Source organism: Panthera pardus, unplaced genomic scaffold, assembly GCF_024362965.1.
Source record: "Panthera pardus isolate Hobbes unplaced genomic scaffold, ASM2436296v1 HiC_scaffold_14, whole genome shotgun sequence".
NCBI lineage: Eukaryota > Metazoa > Chordata > Mammalia > Carnivora > Felidae > Panthera > Panthera pardus.
In genome coordinates, this window is record NW_026526699.1 from 3,825,615 (window position 1) to 3,847,202 (window position 21,588).

The 21,588-nt window shown below is 47.9% G+C and overlaps 1 protein-coding gene and 1 pseudogene across 1 annotated transcript; one reads left to right on the forward strand and one right to left on the reverse strand.

The window, feature by feature from the left end:
* The first annotated feature begins 13,721 nt into the window (after nt 1-13,721).
* Nucleotides 13,722-14,680, forward strand: LOC109277812 (ribose-phosphate pyrophosphokinase 2-like; annotated as a pseudogene).
* Nucleotides 14,681-18,423: 3,743 nt separating this feature from the next.
* LOC109277805 (transmembrane protein 132B-like) lies at nt 18,424-19,322 on the reverse strand. Its single transcript, XM_019467727.2, has one exon. The coding sequence runs from the start codon at nt 19,246-19,248 to the stop codon at nt 18,442-18,444; it is 807 nt and encodes a 268-aa protein (XP_019323272.2). The 5' UTR covers nt 19,249-19,322; the 3' UTR covers nt 18,424-18,441.
* Between the last annotated feature and the right edge of the window lie 2,266 nt (nt 19,323-21,588).

Sequence of the window (21,588 nt, forward strand, 5' to 3'; positions counted from 1 at the left end):
CAGGCCCCGAGCTCCGAGCTGTCAGCACAGAGCCTGATACGGGGCTCGAACCCACGAAGCATGGGATCATGACCTGGGCCGAAGTCTGACGCTTAACCGACTGAGCCACCCAGGTGTCCCAATTTTACTTTTTTCTTTAAAAAAAAAACCAAAAAAACAAAACTCACTCCTTCCAAACCTCCACCTAGCTTGGGATCACATAGAATTTTGCATGTAAATCGTCCAAACTGGCCTTTTTAAAAAGTTTATTGATGTATTTTGAGAGAGAGGGGAGGGGCAGAGAGAGAGAGAGAGAGAGAGAGAAACGCAGAGAGAGCGAGTCCCAAGCAGGCTCCACGCTGTCAGCACAGAGCCCAACTCAGGGATCGATCTCGTGAACTGTGAGATCATGACTTGAGCCAAAATCAGGAGTTGGACACTTAGCCAGCTGAGCCACCCAGGCACTCCTGAAATGGACTTTGAACAGTGGACACCTTTAAAAGGATCACACAATTTACTCCCCCCTGACCCTCCAGCTGAAGATTCCAGACCCTCCCTCTTCCAGCCCTGCCCGCAGTCCCATTCCAGTATTAAACTCTGTTACTTGACAGGCTGGTTTTCCTGACACAGATACAATATCCACATCGATACATCCTAAAGGATGTCTTTCCCCCTCTGTGTGGAATGGTCTTGTTTCATCGGAGTTTCCTTGCAAGAGATTTTAACCCATGTAAGTGTCCCTTGCACCCTCTTTTTGAAGCTAAAACACGAGATTTGTGCAGGGCAGTGACAGGAAGCCTTTGCCCGTGAGGAGTCCAGGAACGTAGGATGTAAATGCGTCCAGGTCAAGGCACAGGAAACTCAGCCAACGGTTCCCTAAACCATAAGAATATGTACTTTTTAAAGTTTATTTATTTATTTAGAGACAGACAGAGAGTGAGTGGAGAAGGGACAGAGAGAGAGGGAAAGAGAGTGAATCCCAAGCAGGTCCTGTGCCGTCACCACAGAGCTCAACATATGGGGCTCGAACTCCCGAAACTGAGATCATGACCTGAGCTGAAATCAAGGGTCGGATGCTCAACCTGCTGAGGCACCCAGGCGCCCCAAGAATATGTATTTTGTACTTTGGAAGTCTGGAGGTGACTTCAGAAGTGGTTTCCTCACCAAGGTCCTAGACTGCTGCCATCTCTCTGATACTCCTTTCAAAACCCTACATCAGGATGGGAAAACAGGTCCGTAGGGCTTTCTTGCAGGGCGATTATCATCAAGAGAAAGAGAGTCCCCAGAAGACACCTCCTAACCTCTAAATGGCCCACGCTGGACCCCACGTCTCGGATCCGGTCCATTTCCTGGCAGCAAAAAGGGATTACCTCCACGGGATGAGGCCAGTCACAATTCATCCCCTGGGGTGGGCGAGGGGCAGGCCTCCCCCCCAAAACAGGGAGACGTCCCCCTACTCGAGGTACTCAGACATCATTCTGGGGCATGTGACGGTAAGTATCATGGTGACTCCGTAATTCCCTTTCCGTGACTCTGTGTCCTTCTGGCCTCCTCAAGGAGCAGTTGTCTGTTTGGTGTGTGTGTATCTGTAAATCCTTCCCGATTCTCTGGAATCTTCATAAAAGAGGCAGAACTCAGGCTGAAATCCTAACGCCGGTAGCAGCATCTAGGTCACAGTGTTTTGTATTTATTTTATTTATCTCCGGAGTCACCTACTATTTTCGATAAGTGGATGGTTTTCCATTCCTGCTTTCCATTCATACAGTTTCCTGTGTTTAAAATTTCCTTTCAAAATACATCTGCGTCAGTAAAACAAGACTTTGAAAGTAACTATTACATAGATAATAATACACATATTATGGCAATTATGGGCAACATTGTAGGAATGTTCAACAGAAGATTAAAAACTGGGAAGTGTTGCTTAAAGATTACAAAAAGGAAGATTTGAAAGAGAAACTGGTCTACGGTGCAATTAGACCCTTCGGGAAAACCTGAACGCTGCCTCTAGATTAATTTCTTTAAAAATTTTTTTTGTGTTTATTCATTTTTGGAAGACAGAGAGAGACAGAGCCCAAGCAGGGGTGGGGCGGAGTGAGAGGGGGACACAGAATCCGAAGCAGCTCCAGGCTCCAAGCTGTCGGCACAGAGCCCGACGTGGGGCTCGAACTCACAGACCGCGAGATCATGACCTGAGCTGAAGTCGGACCCCCCAGACGTCCGGAGGACAGAATCTCCTCCACATCTCCAGTACCTACTGGTTTTCCCATTAATCAAAGACAGGCTAGCATCACACCCACACCCAGCACCTTGGTGAGAATCAGGATCTAACTAGAAACGGATGTTCCTTTGTACCAGTTGGAACATTGGGCTACAATTAACATCTGAAAGACCGTGAAGAATGAGCTCTCGCAGCAGGTGGCTGAACTCAGGTCCCAGGGAACCAGCTCTGAGCCCTGCAGTTCCTGTGGCTTCTCTTACTCGGACACACAGGGACGGGCTGGGCTTCGCACGTGAAATGTTCCAACATCAGCCTTCCAAGCAGGAAGGAGGGGAGCAAGAGAAGAGCCTCTCTTTTGGAAAAGCTCTTTCTTTTAATTTTCTTGGGAAGTTTTCCTTTCTTTTCTTTTTTTCCCACTTTGGTTTATTTGTTTTCCGAGCAGTTGTTCCTCTGACTTCCCTTTCTGTCTCTCTGGCCTCTCCTGGGTCATATGGCCGTCCTTAGACCGGTCACAGACAACGGGGGTGATGGCACCTGTCTGGCCCGGCCACACTGGCTCCCTCCCTCAGGATGGGACCTTAATGCCATTACCTTCTCTCTGATAGTACCAATGTCAAACGCTTTTCCATGCACATGAAGAACTGACTTATTTCGTGACATAAACTTAGCAAGGTATACAGACCCCTTCCATGCCTCTATTCAACATCTCGGAGCACCCAAGGTGGCTAGGCGAGGCAGACGGTTTCAATAAAGGAAGGCTGCTAAATGCAGCCAAAGCCACACGGATGTAGAATTGCGTTATGGGGTCAGGAAATCTTGCCAGTTTCCTGTTTCCGGTGGACAGCACTACTCCCCGATATCATAGTCATAGTCATAGCCCGACTGTCTTATAAGGAAAATATAAATGTACGTTTCTTTTTGTCAGCTTGATAAGCGACCCCGTAAAAATCCCCTACCTCCCTTTGCAGACAAATATCAACATTATTTTCCAGTTCAGATATCTTTATTATTCCTTTTTTTTTTTTAAAAAGAGCTGAATCTGAGCTCCTCTCCATTGTTTCTATGACTTTACTGGGTTTACAAAGAGAAATGATTTTGTTACACTGTAAGACCGTGGCAGATGGAGAAGCTATAATTTAGAGAGATTAAATGAGCTGACTTTTATGTGCCTGTAGCATTTAAGGCATTGAAAATAACAAAATAATTGGAAAACGACGCATGGTAGACACCAGTCTATCTCTCAGCTGAACGGCTAATAATCACTCCTCACAAGGGCTCCGGATGTGTGTTTCCTCCAATAATGGAGAGTTAAAAATAACATTCCTAATTCCTCCTCCAAATGTGCCTGCTGCCTGGCACTCCCCGGGAGGGGCTGTTGTTGGGTGTCTCGAAGCAGCTTGACAATAAATAAATAAGCGTGTTCATCACATTATTCAGATGCAGTCTTAATTACTTGCTCCAAACTTTCCAAGCAGGCTCCTGGGTTTTCGTCTTCCCCGCTCACGACCTGGTGCTAACTGGATGTGCCTGCTGCGGGATGAATTTTTACTGGAGCTGGGTCGTCGCTTGATCCCGCGTCTGGGGACCAGACGGCACAGCCCGGTCCCCGCCTCACCCGCAAACCCAGCCCCCTGTCCTCACAGCCGTCTTCGGGAGGTGACGCGCACGACAGGCTTGACAGGTGCTGCGCTGAACGTTTATCAGCTCGAGGGGCTGACTTACCGTTTGCTTTACACGCATGGAAGTGACTGTGGCCCTTACTCCCTGCCGGGGCCCGGCGACGGGGGAGAGAGATGCCCGATGGTGTCCTGCACTCCAATTGAGAGGGTCGCGGGCTGAAACCATTGGCTGCCTCAGCGTCCCAAAGGCAGGGGTGGCCTTCTGATTTGGGGCTTGGGGAACGAGCCGCGGGATGGCAGGAGGCCCTGAATCTCAGCTTCACGCGTCTGCCACCAAAGCGCGGGGCTGGTGGGCGATTTCTAACCACGAGGGTTCCCCTCTGCGAAACGAAATCCTAATATTCAGACCTACCTCCCTCCAAGCTTCTGCCCCTCCAACCACGTTCTCCTCCTTGTGGCTGAGGGGGCCCCAGGTTGGAGTGTCACACGGGGAGGCAGAGGCCACACCCTGCAGGGCTCTCTGACCTCCCCGGGGTGACAGTGGAGGAGGGAAGAAAACACAATAATGATGCCATAACTGTGACAGTGTCCCCAGCACAGTACCTACCCCAGCCCCCGTGCCTACCCCCATCCCCCCAGAGTCCACGGTTGACCGACGAGAATGCGCCCATGTGACGCGGGACCGTCACGCAAACGTCCCCCCTGACCCTGCACGGACTCGCTTTTCTGTTCGTGTTCACATTATAGACTACCGCGTGCCGAAGAATCAACTTTGTCCAAAGTGACGTCTGTCCTTCCTCCACCTGCCTCCTGGGAGGGAAGCCGTGAGCCCTGCCATTTCCTCAGCGGTGGCTCTGTCTTTGTGCTGCCTATGGCTCCCGGGTCACACCTGGTAGTTTATGCTAATCAGATGACTGGGGCGGGGCTTGGCCAGGCCAGAAGGACCAACCGGTTGCTTAGAGGTTCTGGGGGATTTGAGCAGGTGGCCCGTGAGCCCCACCTCCAGCCGGGGACGAGCCGGACGTTGGATTCCACCCCGTGGACACAGTTCCATCACTCCCGCCTGTGTCCCAACTCTCCCCACAGACTCTGATGCAAAGCTCGGGGGAACTGCCTTCCAGGCGATGCTGGGTGTGTTTCCTCATATGTCACAGCAGGGAGGGGTGCTCTGTCCAGGACCCCGCACCGGGAGACGGCGGCAGGAGGTCCCGTTTGGACCCCACCCCTGGGACCCCTTCCTTGGACGGCTTCTAACTGTATCCTTCCCCTCTAATAAGAGCGACCACAAGGGTAGCACTTTCCTAGACCTAGGAGTCGTTCTAGCGAATGGCCAGAACCGAGGGCGGCATTCAGAAGCCCCCACGCTGGCGTCGGGGTCACGAGTGTCCAGGGGGGACCCTTCTCCCTGACTTGGCGGTTTGCACTGACTCTTTACCACCTTCCCTGGGCAGTCCAGTTAAGGCCCACAAGCTCGCTTCGTCTCATTACAATTTCCAAGGCGAAGATGAAAGACGCAGGAGAATTCCCTCCTCCTCCCTTTGCCAAACCTCAGCCTTTCAGTCATTCTGTGACCCTCCTGAGGTCTGAGCTGCGGATCCTGAAGAGAGAGAAGGAGCCGGGGCAAGTCTTCCTTGAACGGGTAACTCGGTAAAAGAGCTTCGCGCTCTGGACCCAGCACACGCCCACCCTGCGTCCTGATCCTCTTTGCGAGGAAGTTCTCCGCTGGGCTCACCTCCCCTGCAGCTTCTGGGGCCCAGTGAGTGTGTCACTTGCCCCGCCGGCCACCCGTCCCTCCCTTGCTTCCTGAAGAAAGCCCCACCTCACTGTCCTCCAGACTCCTTCCCACAGGCCCTTCATCAGACCATCCCCCAGAGGACCTGGCCCCAATCCTTGCTCAAACCCACGTCTGGCCCCAGGAGCCCAGAACCAATCCGTTGTTCTGAGACCGCGACAGGGAACCGAAGTCTGGCACGCGCGTGAACATGTGGTAAGACGGCGTGTTGTTTCAACACAGATCATAGAGAAGCAACGTTATGGGCATTAAGTTGCCACGGGTAGGGCATAAACCCCTTTTCTGCTGGGACCATGGATCGTCTGTAGAATATCAAGTCTCTTTCACTGTGTGTTAGGAACACTGCTTTTCCCCTGGGTTTTTGATCGCTTCTGTGTTAATTGAACTTCTGCTCCCCTCGCTGGCCCCTGCTGCTTCTTGGGGTTTTTCTAAACTTTGTAGGTGGTGAGTCTCATCCAGAACATCACCCACAGGGAGTGGGGGGGTCCTTTAATCTGTTTTTGGAGTCCAAGAAATGGTCCACAGCATGATAACCCTAGAAATCAAAGGCAAGGCTCCCCATGGAAGGTTAAGTATTTAAAAGGGCGTGGGTGGGGGGGAGCCTGGGGGCCTCACTCGGTTAAACGTCCAACTCCTCATTTCGGCTCAAGTCATGATCTCACGGTTGGTGGGATTGAGCCCCATGTCTGGCTCTGTGCTCACAGCATGGAGCCCGCTTGGGATTCTCTCTCTCTCTCTCTCTCTCTCTCTCTCTCTCCTTCTGTCCCTCTCCTGATCTCTCTCTCTCTCTCTCTCTCTCTCTCTCTCTCTCTCTGAAAATAAATAAATAAACATTTTTTAAAATGGTGGAAACCGGAGAAGCCAGCAAAAACCACGCCGTGGTTCCATGTCCCTGTGCCATGAAGAAGCGCCCAAATCCTTCCATGTGCAAATTTTGGCATCTCTCGGCACATCGTTTGGGTGTCTGGGTTTTGCCTAATCCAGCACCTGGGTGCAGCTGGGGTGGCGGGGGGTGGGGGGGTCCAGCACCATTGCACAGACATGTGGGTGGAACCTTCAAAACGCTAGAAAGAACTAAAAGTCCCTGTACTGGGAGGCGTGTGTTCTCAGACGCCAGCTGTGGTCCACCCACATCCGCCCACAATGTTCTCACAGTTGGGAAACGCTTGCCCTAGAGGAAAAGCCATGGAACCAGAGTAAAAAGGACTTTCTAAAACACAACCGAAAGGGGAAAGAAAACCCCTTCGTTAGGCAGCAGGAGAGGTGTGAATTAAGCACACTGTATAAGCCGTGCCTACACCTGCCATTTTTGTAAATCTGATTCATTGGGGCAGACTCGTTTATAATCTATCTTTTTATTTTTATTTTTTGAAGTTTATTTTATTTAAAGAGAGAGCGAGCAGGAGAGGGGGAGAGATTGAGGGAGGGAGAGAATCCCAAGCAGTCCCCATGCTCAGCGCAGAGCCTGATGCAGGGCTCAAACCCACGCCCCATGACATGATGACCTGAGCCAAAATCAAGAGTCGGACTCTCGATCGACTGAGCCACCCAGGCGCCCCTGGGTCAGACTTTATCACAAAAGGAATGGGCTGTTCCGTTCCAAACTTATAAAGCTGTATGAGAATCGTGAGGGACCCCTATTTTCATGTGATTTCGGGCCCCCAGAAAGAATGGGAGCTGCGGCAAGCCAGGAGTGACCAAAGCCATCCTGAACAAATAAAACATGATCAAAGGCGTAGAAAAGTGAGGCTCACACACAGCCCGGATTTGGAAGCCACACCCACCTCAATGTAAAGTGCAATTTCTCCTAATGAACAGAAAGGTGGTTTCTGCTGCCAGCGTCTGCTGTCTCCAGAGAGACAATCCTCCATCTAAAGTAAAATACACGCATTTCATCTGAACAAATGACCCAGATCAACAATTAACACCAGAGTCATTTTCGTGCTTCTCCTGAAACACAGACATCCGCTGGTTTTATCCGTCGATAACATCCCAGCCTTCTTAGATTGAGAAGAACATTTATTTCCCTGGTAGAGTTTAGAGCCCTTGGATTATTCCCACCTACGGGTCTCCAACTAGGGAAGGGTTTCTATTCAACTCTTCCCCACACTTTCCTATGTATTTTAAGATTTCTAAAAACAAACAACGCCCCTACCACCATAATGCATATAAATTATAGAGGTTCAGTAAGAAATCTTCCGCAGGTATTAAGAACTTTAATACCAAAAAAAAAAAAAAAAAAACCCATCTCAAATGCAGCATTTGTGCTTTGCACAGAAACTTCTAACTCAAGTCCTTGGTCTTTTTTGAGTTACATTTCAAACTTGCTTCCAATCTGGAATGCAATTACTAAGCATCGGTGCACACCGAGGTGTGGGAAGAAGCGAGAGCCGTCAGCGGCCAGTGGCTCGGCTCTGTTTTCCGTCAGAAAGCGAACTGGATGAAGCTGTTAGTGAAAAATATTTTTTATAGCTCGGAAATTATGCTGATGGGGAAGAATGGATTGGGAATTTTGGAGAGCGTTCCGATTCATATTCTGCCAGCTCTTTTGAAGCAGGCAGGCACGGCACTTCTCAAAGACCTTTACCATTGGTGCCCACTCACTCGCAGGTCCCTGTGGGGCTCAGACAAAGAGCGGGCTTGGCTGAGGGGATTTATTAAGACTTATCAAGCGATTCAAGCCCTGGATTTCCAGGGAGATATCTCTTTGCCTCCTGAAAGCAAAGTGTGGCGTTTGCCAAAATGGCCAGGGTGATGCTGACAGTTTTGAAAAGTGCACGTACGGCCGGGAGAACTTGGCAAATGCACCTGACAGTTTTTCAGCTGGGATGTCTGCACAAATCCTCGGAGACCCAACCAGAATCCCCAGAAACACGTCTTGCGTGTTTCTTATGTCTCTAGAGCTCCGTCGGCTGTGTAGCACCAGCACCCTGGGGATCGTGGACCCATACCCTGCCCCCATCACCAACACATACACCCACGAGCACACAGAGACACGGGCACGCACAATACAGAGACACACACAAACACACACGCGCGCACAGCACACGTAAACAACCACACATGTACAGGCACACGCGCATGGCCACACACATAGGCAACCACAAACACATATGCACACACAAACACAGGGATAAACACACACGAACACCGACATACCCACCACACGATACACACTACGCACACATGCACACAAATACACATACATGAACATACACATCCACATCCACATCCAAGCCACTCACAAATATAGCTCAAAAGAGGAACAAAGAGAACCATCAGCTAGACCTTGAATAGTTCCTTCTTCTGAGTTTTCATTTGGTTTGACCTGAGTGAGATGTGAAAAATACCTCCCCTCTTCCTGTCTTTAGTACATGGGAGCAACTATCTACAGAAAATTTTTGTCTGGGCGGCTGCGGGAATAAATAAAATATTTCTTTTTTTAAGTTTATTTCTTTATTGTGAGAGAGAGAAAGTGTGAGCAGGGGAGGGGCAGACAGAGAGGAGAGAGAGAAGAATCCCAAGCAGACTCCATGCTGTCAGCACAGACCCAATGCAGGGCTTGAACCCACCAACTGTGAGATCACAACCTGAGCCAAAAATCAAAAGCTGGATGCTTAACCGACTGAGCCAACCAGGCGCCCCTAAAATGCTTCTTAAAGGTGAAGTTTCCTAGTGTTTTTTTAAAAAAAAATTTTTAATGTTTATTTATTTTCGAGAAAGAGAGAGCAGGGAAGGGGCAGAGAGAGAGGAGGACACAGAATCCAAAACAGTCTCCAGGCTCTGAGCTGTCAGCACAGAGCCCGATGCGGGGCTCGAACCCATGAACCGCGAGATTGTGACCTGAGCCCAAGTCGGACGCTTCACCGACTGAGCCATCCAGGCGCCCCCAGTTTCCCAGCGTTTTTAAGACTTTTACATTCACACTTACCCTTACTGATTTGCAAAAAGCCGCCAACTGTTGAGATGGGAATATTGTCAAATCATAGGGATGTTTGCCAACCACCTGGATCGCTGGGAGGGCAGGGCCAGTTTAGTAACCTCAGCCAACATGCACCCACCCAACGCGGTCGGTCCTATTTGCGGAAACCCTGGGGGAAACTGGGTGTGCGGACGGCAGGGGCAGGGAACCTGGAGGAATCGTGGAATCCGGTCTGGCAACCAGCACACGGAACAGAACCAGCCACCTCGGTCCATCGGAGGTACGAGCCTGAACACTGACACTTTGTGTTGAGCCCTGAGTTCATCGCGGATCTAAACTCCAAACTCCGTATTTTAGCATGCCTCCTCAGCATCTTTTTAAATTAGTGTTTTGGTTTTTTTTTTTTTTTTCTCGTAGAGAATGCACATGATATTAATCGGGATAGTTTTGACTGGAGAGATGGCCGCTAGTTCAGAAGGCATTCATGTCGTGTTTACATGGACAGAGCTGTGGGCTGAGGCTTTTGAGGGGAGCAAAACCAGTTTCACTGCTGTTTTGAGACAGGAGGCAGTTTCCGTCTGCCGCCGCTGTTGGACAGGGTCGTCCCCGGATGGCCCCACCCGCACTGGCCCCTCCAAATCCCGCTCACGAAGTGGGGAGCAACCAGCGTTCTGCTCAAAACACACAGACGGCTTGTCGCCTAATGTCGTCACCGTAACACTCGGCTACCCACGTGGCCGTGAAACTGAGAATGCACCTTCCCACTTGCCTCGATGTTCTCGCTTTCCCATGGGTTCTGGAGAGACTTCTGGATGGTTTCAGTCTGGGATTAACCTGGTCTGTTTGCAAAATAAAAGCGAGGAAGTCAGTTTTGCTCTGTACAGGTGGTGTTTCCTGGGGCTTGCTGGGTGCCGTTTATCCCCAGGGAAAACATCTCGTGTCTTCTGTTCTTGCTGTCTCCTGACTTAGCGTGCCCATGGATTTCAACCCCACTGTCTCCGTGAGGTCGCTGCTTCCCTACCCCCATCTCCTGGTCTCCAAAACGGCAACCCCCCTGCCCCCAGACCCAGGGGACGGACCTCTCACACCCACAGTGTTTTAGGTGAATTCTCATAGAAGCACCTGTCCCCTCTGTGCCTTCAAGGATGCATAAACCTGGGGCGCTCCCAAGACAAACTAACCAGGATTAATCTGAGTCATTCCATCCTGCAGCAAGGGCCTTTCGCGCTTTGGATGGAATTGTTTGTTCGGACCCACGATGTGAGTATCCCATCCACTAAAATCCCGCTCAGTTTAAGCAAACGGCGTCAGACCCCGGGGCGCTGCATCTCAGAACTAATAACTCAGGTCCGTTTTTCCACGCTGGGTTATGCCTCTCAGGATGCGGTGTCTGTCATGTAGATGGCAACCAGCAGTGAAGTTAGCCCATGGCTTCTAATGGGCAAAGAAACGTCGAGAGCAGATACAACCCCGGGAAATTTTTGCTAAGTGGATGAGAGTCAGTGTCAAAGTTCGGCGAAATTTAGAGCCCCTGTGGTTTCATACCAAAATGTTTATTCTTTTGCTTCTTAAATGTTACACACGCCCCCGCAGATGTATGGGAAAAGGGGGCCGTTTGGAAAAGGGGGTCCCAGCCCTCGTCCAGTTTTTGACTTTATGCTGAGTTTTAGCACAAGGAGCAGATTGGACCGCCCAGGAGCGACTGTATCTCGCTGAACGTGCCCACGTTCTCTCTCTCCACAAACTCCCCTTCAGGGACGCGGTACATGTCCCGGTTCTCACGGCCACCCTCCGCCACGTGTCCACATCGTGGACCCAAGCCGAGCGAGCTCGCCGGGCGAAGTGTCGCGCTTTGCAGGCTGCCTTCAACAGGCTCCTCGCCCCGGGGGTGGGGGTGGGGGTGTGTGACATCCATTGTGTCCCCACCCACCACGCAAACCCCCCTCACCCCCAACGTCTCCTTTCCAGGGGACGCGCCTGGCTGACTGCTCATGACTCACCCTGTCACTGAGTTTAGATGCTTCTATTTCAGAAGCGAATTCCCATTATGCTTGAGCCAAATGTCAAGTATCCAAATGGAGATAAGGTGAGAAGGAGCAGACTTCATTTGAATAATTATGTTGGAATTAGCATGTTCTCTCCAGAAGTGAGGCCACCCCTCCAGGGGATGCTGGGGGAAACCTCGGAATTATCCCAAGGCTAACAAAAAAGCTCCTTCTGCAAGCGTCAGCCACCTTTTAAATAATCTTTGTTGTTACTGCTGGTGGTTATTTCTGACATTTTATTTTTTTTTCCTTTATACATGTCCACGCTTCCTACGTACTTTACAACAGACACCCGTTTCCTTGATTGAAAACAATGATTAAGATCGGTACTGGGGCGCCTGGGTGGCTCGGTTGGTTAAGCGTCCCACTCTTGGTTTCAGCTCAGGTCATGATCTCGCAGTTCTCGAGTTTGAGCCCCGTGTCGGGCTCTGCAGAGTCTGCTTGGGATACTCTTCCTCCCTCCCTCTCTGGCTCTCCCTCTCTCTCTCTCTCTCTTTTTTTTTTTTTTCTCAAGATAATTAAAAACTTAAAAAAAAAAAAAGATAGACCAATGCTGCAAAGGATCTGGGACTTCAAAGGAACCATCATCTTGAGACCCTGAGTCCATTAAGGCATCCTGTGAGATGCCCACGTCTGCTTTCACCGGAGACGTAGGTCTATTCCAGTAATCATGTCCAGAACCGCTCTGCATAATCCCTGGTCACTCCTCTACTAAGGGGCTCCTCCCTTTCTCGTGGGGACCATCGGGCCCAGTGCCTGCAGCAAGGATGGCAGGCCGTGGTTTCAGAAAGAGCATAACTTTCTTTCTCTTTCCTAACAGAAAAATTCAAGGATGAGCGACTTTTTTTTGCTATGTCACCGCACTCTTGCATTCAGGGCAAAGCCTCAGAAGCTCGATGCCCACGGTGCGGTACCTTTTGATTTTACATCAAATGATTCGGGGCTCCTGGCTTCATTCTCCAGTGAGATTTTTGAAAAAGTCAAGCTTTACCGACCTCACTCCTCAACCCCAGCAGTAACATGTTCAGGACTCAGAATTCCAGCTCCTGGGGGCAGGTCCGGTGATCTGCTCCTGTTGATAAACCCACAGGCATCCTATAGACAGGAGACACAGGAAAATGACAGTGCAGCTGGGGTGGACGGTCCCTCCCGAAGCCATGCTCCACTGTGAATTTTGCGAGGCATCGCCCCTGGGGTCACAGGGCCGCCTCAGACCAGTCTGTAGGACCTTCCTACCCCTGTTCCTGAAAGTTCCATCTCTTAGACTTGGTCTTCAGATATGCAAGTCTACCTGTGATGTCACGTGAGCTGGCCATGAACACCACCAGAACAGAAGGTTCTACCCACTGACTCCCAATGGGATGAGACGTCCCTCACACGGATAAGAGAGCAAAGGCAGGGAGAAAACCACTCTTATGATCAGGAAGTTGCATCTGGGAGACAAGGTCAGAATCACAGTTCACGCTCTGGGAGCAGTCGTTTTCCACTGGGTGCTGGCCTGACCTCCTTTTTTCACATTAAAATTGGTATGACAAAATAATTTGAAATTATAGAATCATAATGAGGTGCCAATGTACAGACCCAGAAATTTAGGATGCTAGTTTGTTATTTCTGTTTAAGATCTGTCTTTGAAAGAAAGACAGCATTAAAGATTTAGCTTAAAAGTAAAGTATTTAAAAATCTGAATTCCTGGGGTGCCTGTGTAGCTCAGTCGGTGAAGCACCCAACTTCAGCTCAGGTCAGGATCTTGCAGTTCGTGGGTTCGAGCCCTGCATCGGGCTCTGTGCGGACGGCTCGGAGCCTGGAGACTGCTTCGGATTCTGTGTCTCCCTCTCTCTCTGCCCCTTCCCCGCTTTCTCTCTCTCTCTCTCTCTCTCTCTCTCTCTCTCTCAAAAATAAATACACAATAAAAAAATAATAAAATAAAAATCTGGATTCCTGTCTCTTGCCCCTCGTACCATTGGTGCCATTCATCTCCCTTATATGTGCACGTACAGAATTGGGTACATTCTTGCTACTATTATTTTGAACAGATTTTTCTCTGCTAACATCAATTGAGAGTAAGAAAAATTAAAATTTTTATTATACCTTCGAGCCGTGCCTTCCCGCTCGCGTCGCAGCCTCCAGTGCCACCGCTGCCTCCGCCATGCCCAACATCGTGCTCCTCAGTGGCAGCTCCCACCAGGACCTGTCCCAGCGCGTGGCCGGCCGTCTGGGCCTGCAGCTGGGCAAGGTGGTCACTGAGAAGTTCAGCAACCAGGAGACCAGCGTCGAGATCGGTGAGAGTGTGTGAGGGGCGAAGATGTCTCTATCGTCCAGAGTGGCTGTGGGGAAGTCAACGACAACCTCCTGGAGCTTCTCATCATGAACAACACCTGTAAGGTCGCGTCGCCTTCCAGGGTGACTGCCGTGATCCTGTGTTTTCCGTATGCCCGACAAGACAAAAAGGACAAGAGCCGCGCTCCGATTTCTGCGAAATTTGCGGCCAATATGCTGTCAGTGGCTGGGGCAGATCACATCATCACCGTGGACCTGCATGCTTCTCACCTCCAGGGATTCTCTGACATCCCGGTGGATAATTTGTACACAGAGCCCGTGGTCCTGCAGTGGATCCGGGAGAACACTGCCGAGTGGGACAACTGTATCATCGTTTCACCTGACGCCGGGGGAGCCACGAGGGTCACCTCGATTGCGGACAGGCTGAATGTGGAATTTGCCCTGATTCACAAAGAGAGGAAGAAAGCAAACGAAGTGGACCGGATGGTTCTGGTGGGCGACGTGAAGGACCGCGTGGTCATCCTCGTGGACGACATGGCTGACACGTGTGGCACCATCTGCCACGCCGTGGACAGGCTACTCTCAGCTGGAGCCACCAAAGTCTATGCTGTCCTCACACACGGGATCTTCTCTGGGCCGGCTATTTCCAGAATAAATAATGTCGCCTTTAAGGCTGTTGTGGTCACAAACACCATTCCGCGGGAGGACAAAATGAGACACTGTCCCCAGATTCAGGTTATTGACATCTCGATGATCTTGGCAGAGGCGATCTGAAGAACACGCAACGCTGAATCTGTGTCTTACCTGTTCAGCCATGTGTCGCTATAGATCCCGGACGTGGGTATTTTGAGGCCACAACTTTCAAGTACATATAATTCCACTGTGGAAGTTCATAGTTTATATATTTTGAGGTTGCCAAAGGTGACTTCAGATTGAAACCTTCTGTGTAAATAATGATAATGCCTATGGACATTTGGGTAAAACTCTGTATGCAGAATTAGCCTTTTGTTTCGGAGTGAATCTTAGAAAATTTATAATACCCTGAATTTTGATTTTTTTTTTTTTAAGTAACCAGATGTCAAATGAACCATTGGGGTTATTGTGCTTAATGTGACCAAATTTTCTGTGGCTTAAGATGGCCACGGACACATTTACCTTCTGACAAACATTAGCCATATCAGAGGCAATGTAGTTTGGTGTCTTTTTTGTGATTGCCACTTCTGAAAAACATGTTACAACTATCACTTACCTGCAGTGTCACGTTCTGAAATTCCAAAATTTGTGTGCGGCAACAGATCTGATTGAGAGAGTGTCGAGATAGACCCAGTCAGCTGACTGGTGGCACTCAGGCTGTGCTCTGGCCATCCCGGGGGGACAGCTCTTTGAGCGGCTCCTGTCCCGCTGTCTTATTTTACGGCCTGTTTTTAGCTCTAGCTTTTACGTTGCCTTTTTTCCGAGAATTTCATGTTGTGGGTTTCCACCAAAGCACAGCCTCCCCTAAGCCCCCTCAAACGTACTAGTCTGATTGTTACTTTGTTTTTAACGTAATAAAAAGGTGAATTTTTGTGACAGCCACCAAATGCATATTTGAACATTCCATCCTCCATTTTAATTTCCTATGCCTTTGCCTTCTGTAATCAAAAGTAGCAAGTCTCCCAGTCAACTGATTATTTTAACTAAAACTGTTAAATGAACAATGTCAGTAAGGCTGACGAAAAAAGCATAAATAAGTAAGCATTAATTGCTGTATTAAGATCATGTTAATGTGGTGGCAGGTGCCTCCGGGAGGATGTTGTGAGTTTTGTTAGATGCACCTTGGTGCACAACCACCTGAATTTTTCAGCCCCAAAAGAGGAGAACCTGCCTCAGAGACAAAGCCCTGGTTACAGTAACAGTCTCTCCCTCTGCTCAATCTCAAAACTCGAAGAGAGGAGACCCTCTGCTCTAGATTCTGCTGGTGGCAAAATCCAATCTTTAAGTCATTAACAGACTTGAACCACAATCTTTAAGCTTTCAGACTTCACTACAGCAGAGGCCGAGATTTAAAAGGATCATTTTGGTCATTGCGTTGTGCTGTACCTTAAAAGGTCTTCTGAGAAAACAGTGGTATTACAGCCTGATAGTGTCAGCCCTACGATATGGACTGGCTCTATCTAGGAAGAGTTGACTTGAGACCTGGAAAGAGCCTATTTCGATGTATGTGATTCTTAGTTTCAATAAATGAGTGCTAGCTCTTTCTGGGAATTTCTACGCACAGGCAACTGAAAATGTAGTCATGTGTGCACGTGAGTAGACAGCCTAGGCATACTAGTGTAGACATGTTGACGTGACTGCAAAAAAGTTGATTTAAAGGTAATCATTTCACCTTAAGATGGACTCTAAGATCTAAAACTAGTTTTAAAATCTTCACATAAAAAAATCTGCATAGTCATTATCATGAACTGTTTGTTTCTCTCCTTTAGCCTCACTTTTTGTTTTCAGGTACTTGTGGTACATTAACTGATTAGGCTAGACTTGGCCATACACAGTGGCAATGTAGTCCTTAACTGTTCGATGGTTTCACTTCAAGAAGGATGATGAAGGTGACCTCAGGAGTGGCCCGATCCCAGAACTTGGGTATCCCTTGCTGCTTGCCTGGAAACATTGAAGTGATGATGAATTGAAGTGATGATGAATTGAAGTGATGATGAATTGAAGTGATGAATGAATGAGCCCAGTAGATTGGTTCTGTCCAACTCCGCTGAACAGGGCTGGACCCCAAATATCCAGCCGAAAAGGGAGCCAGAGAAATTCAGAAAAACCAAAGCTGCCTATCTTCCAACTTAAATTATATTATTCAACTTACGGATGCTCATATTAGAACTTGCCTTTGTTAGATGTCAACTACATTCAAGAATATATCATTTGCAGTGCTTGAATTTGTTTAGAATATAGGATTTTAAGATTGTCCAACACTGTACTAAACCACATCAATAAAATCATGCTACTACTTTAAAAATTTTTTATTATACCTTCAAAAAAGCTTTTTTCCGAGAGAAAAAGGTAAAGTAAGTAAAATGGCTTAGCAGAGACTATGAAGGGCTTTTCTAGCCCAAAGTCCAACTCAACAGCTATTCCATCTTAATCAAATTGAACTTGGGGCACCTGGGTGGCTCAGTTGGTTAAGCATCTGACACTTGATCTCAGCTCAGGTCATGGTCTCACGGTTCCTGAATTCGAGCCCTGCTTCAAGCTCTGTGCTGACAGTGTGGAGCCTGCTTAGAATTCTCTCTTTCCCTCTCTCTCTCTGTCCCTCCCTTTCTCTCACCCACTCTCTCTCTCTCAAAATAAATATTAAAAAATTGTACTTAATCTTCTTACCCTGAATATTTTTGCTTCTGACCATTCCTGTGGTTTATCCAGTAACATTTTATGATTTTATAAGTTATGCAAGAATCAATATTTTATAAGTTATGCAATTTCTTTCTTTTATAAGTTATGCAAGAATCAATATTTTATGAGCTATGCGATTTCTTTCTTCTTTGCCACTGATTTACAGCCACTGTGTTTTCCCTAACAACAGCTCAATCTTGGAATTGCCATTTCCTTTTGTGATTTGCATGTGTGTTTGTGTGTGCATGTGTGTTCGCACCCAGGCCAGTTATTTTCCTCCCTCCACTGTGCATCCTGTGGATGTTTGAATTTTTTAAAAGTATTTATTTTTGAGAGAAAGAGAGAGAGAGAGAGCGAGAGTGAGCGAGAGAGAGAGAGAGAGAGAGAACACATGAGCAGGGAAGGGGCAGAGAGAGAGGGAGACACAGAATCCCAAGCAAGCTTTAGGCTCTGAACTGCCAGCACAGACCCCGACACAAAGTTCAAACTCATGAGCTGTGAGGTCATGACCTGAGCTGAAGTCGGACACTTAACTGACTGAACCTCCCAGATGCCCTGGATGTTTTGTTTCTACCACAAAAATAATTGTGAACATCTCACTTGTCATCAGATAGATGGATGTCTACATACTGTCAAATTGGAATATCATCTATTTATTTCTTTTTACGTTTATTCACACAAATGGCAACCTTCATCTGCAGCTGTTTCCTTGACAATTCCTTTTCTGTACATAGAAACACTATTTTTAGATTTCACATTGGGTGCAAAAAAATTGATACTCATAGTGCTTCATAAATAGAGCTAGAAGTAGTTTCAGAGATTGGACCCACCCAAGAAGGGACCCCCATTAGTTCCCCCATGAAGCTATAATGACCAGAGGAAACACAATAAACATGTTTGTGATGGCAACATTTCCCCAAAATTCATGTGGGAAAAAAGTTTCATGTAAAACTTATTTGTTAAATAGCACTCTTTTATTGACACTCATATATTAAGTGAATCCTCTTGTATAATTCAAGCTATTTTAAATAAGGAGAACTAGAAAAGATAAAGTAGGGATATGAATTTACACACTGCCCCTGAACACTGATGTGAGGGTAGGTGGAGAAAATGAACGTGCAGTCAATGGAAAGAGGTGACAAGTCCCAGGTAATGAAACTTGTATGACAATCAAACAGATCTTGAAGAGAGGACTAGATTTTTCCCTAGTCATGTTTCTAAAAGAGTAGTTGACTATGGAAAGTCTTCTGGGAGCCGCCGTTGAGAAGGAAGTTCCTCTCCTCGAACTGCAGCCCCCTGTCTATCATGGTTGTGCACTCCTCCGACGGGAGGGTGATGTCCACGGGGTTTTCCAGAAGTTCTACTTCATTCCCAAGCCAGACCCAGTCATGGGAATGGGGGATGTTGCCTTGTTCGCTCACAGCGAACCTTTTGTGTCTGTATTTCCAAGCAAATGCCACACAGTTGATTAAGAAGACCAAAACGGCCAAGCAGAAGACACAGAGCAGAGCATACATGTCGATCTCCAAGTCAGTTAACCCCCTTGAGGTCACTGTAAGGTCACTGGGATTATTGGGTTCCGGTAACTTCCCTTGAGTGGGGAAGCTTGTGAAGGAGTCTGGACCACCACTCTTGAGCAATTTCTTATCCTTTCCTTCCAGGGGGTACTGTGGGGTTGTGCTTCTGTTGCTACGTTCCTCTTGGCCAACGGAGGCGCCATGTTGGAACCGCTCCTGAACCGCTCTCTCCTGGTTTCCCTCACGCTGTATGGAATTACTGAAGTGGTCTTTGTATTCCTGACTGATGCCCTCGATATCGTTGGTGCCTCCTAGGTGCTCAGCAACATTTGGTTCAAATTTGACCTTGATGTTTCCTTTACCCACGGCAAGAACACTCTTCCTCTTGGTCTTCTGACAGGGTTCGCTAATCATCATCTCTAATTTAATCAAGGGACCTTGCCCTTCACCCTGTGCAACCACAACCGGCCATTTGGACTGAAGGTTTGCCTGGACAGACACCACCATTTCATCCAATGATGACACAGTAACTGAAAAATCCTTGGGATCATCAATGTCTAAGGGTGTCACCGAACCATCACTGAACACAATCCAACAACTAAGAAAAATGAAATAAAGGCATTATGTTATAATTCATCTCCTTCAAATGTGTAAACACGTACACAGATTTATAAAGCACACACGTGGTTTCCTATGACAGATGTTTTCAATACGAAGGCAGAGAAGACTAAATATGTTTTAAAATCTGAATCAGTTGCTGTCATACATCAAACTGGCGTAAATAATGGGCTGTAACGTACGGGTGTGAGGAGCAAATGTGTAGACCGTGGTGAATGCAGTGCTGTGTATATTAACGTATCAAATGTTGTGTAACAGAATTTGATTCTGAATTCTCCAAAGAGTTTGAAAGACCACGTGATGCATCTGAATCAATTTCAGGTGCAGCTAATCAGGCTCAAGATAATGTCACTTCAAGCATTCTTTATTAGGAAGGCATGCTCATTTGAAGTATCTGAGAAACGATGTCGTGTGGGGACGGGCATGCTTGAAAGACACAGTGACCTTGATATAATTCAACTGGATTTGCTACAAGTTTAAAGACGGAGCAGAGGTTTAAAGTTGCCCATAATTATTATAAACCAACAGATGTCTGGTGTCCATTAGCCATACTTGTTTAAGTAGCAGAAATAGAATTTGCAAGTATTGATGAGTACTTATTTTGGAAAAGTGAATACATGTGATCCTTAGGTTATGGTCTATCAGTAGTGCTCCCTGCCCCCCCATCACAGATAACCAGCTGCAAAGTGGTATTTGGACACATGGTCAGTGTGTAAAATTGTGGACGATTTATCCAAAGTCCTGAACACTTTTCTCAGAGATGAGACAGACTGCATAGAAAGCAGGAAGGAGTTTCAAGGACCTGTCCTAGACACAAGTGCTCTACTGATGTCCTCTGCAGATACGCGGGGTAGGGAAGTGGTCTCAAACGACCGGGGACAAAAGGACTCTGGGATCCCACCTGCTGCGGGGCTCAGAGAACGTCCTGGGCAGCCACCATCGAGATGATGGCTCTTTTGTCCGCTCTGTGAGGCTTCAGGGCAAGAGACAAGCCAGCCACCAGCTGCACGCCCAGGTCGGCGACGGTGACGCGGTCATCCAGGACGATCACCGTCTTCTCGGCCAGGATGGAGTCAGAGAGCGGGGAGAGGACCTTCAAAGGAAGCGACCAAGCTCCAGTGTCTGCTCCACACATTATTAATGAGGGGGAAAAAGGAAAGAAACCGGTAAAATGCCTGCAAAAGAAAGTGGGGCTTTGTAAGCAGGTGGCTGCCTTATTTTCAGTCATTTCTTTGTCACCATCCTTTAAACCCTGAAGTGTGTTCTCAGTGCTAAATGAGTTTCTGGAAACTAGGAACGAGCTCAGCCCAAGAAAGCCAAACCCTGCCCTTCCCTTTATTCGGCTGTGATGACAGATGCGGGTGAAGTCACCTGCCACATTAGCAGGAAACATTCCTCCCAGGGACGATAGAGCTGTGGTATCAAAACAACCCCTTTTGGGGGTGACTGCTATCTTTTTTGACCCCTGCGAAACATTGTTCTCTAAACGCAAGGATTATCAGAAACTTTGCTCTTTGAAATCCTGTCGTCAGGCAGGATGAGTCCCTCTCTTGCCTGGAGGACCTAAGTCACTTTGACACAGAGAAGCAAGTCTGATTTCCAACTCCAGTGCAGGATTTCAGAAAATGGGTTTCTGAACCTATCATTCCCCGCGTATGTGAGTTCTGCGTTTCGCTAGCAAGCAGGACCCTGGGTCCTCTGCACGGTCCAGACTGATGCCGGCAGCCCTGTGTGTCCAGAGCTACCCACTTTCTGCTTGATCAGAGCCTTGCCTGCCCTCAGCCCTTGCCAGCTTCCTTTCAGAATCTATCTCTTTGGTCTGATAATGTTTCCCACATTTCCTGTGTGTGTTGTCTCCCCAAGAGCAGTAGGTCAGTAAACCTGACTTTTTCAGACAACAGATTTGCACCTGGTGATCTTAGGACAGACAGATGGTGTTGGGCTAGGACAACTCACTGAAATGCCTATGGCATAGAAGAACATTTTTTAATGTTCAGTTGCAACCCCCTCAGTGAAAAGGAATTATAAATAGATCAACCTAATACATTTTACTTCCTTTGATTTATACAAGGTTAGTCAGTTATTTTCTCCAAAGACCTTGATTTCATTTAGTGATGATGCCCCCCAAATTAAAGAATATTATCTCCCTGCTGGCGTTGGCCCATTACAGCACAGAAAATGTGACATTTTCCTCAAAATGAATAGTTACATTTTGACAATCTTTTTCCT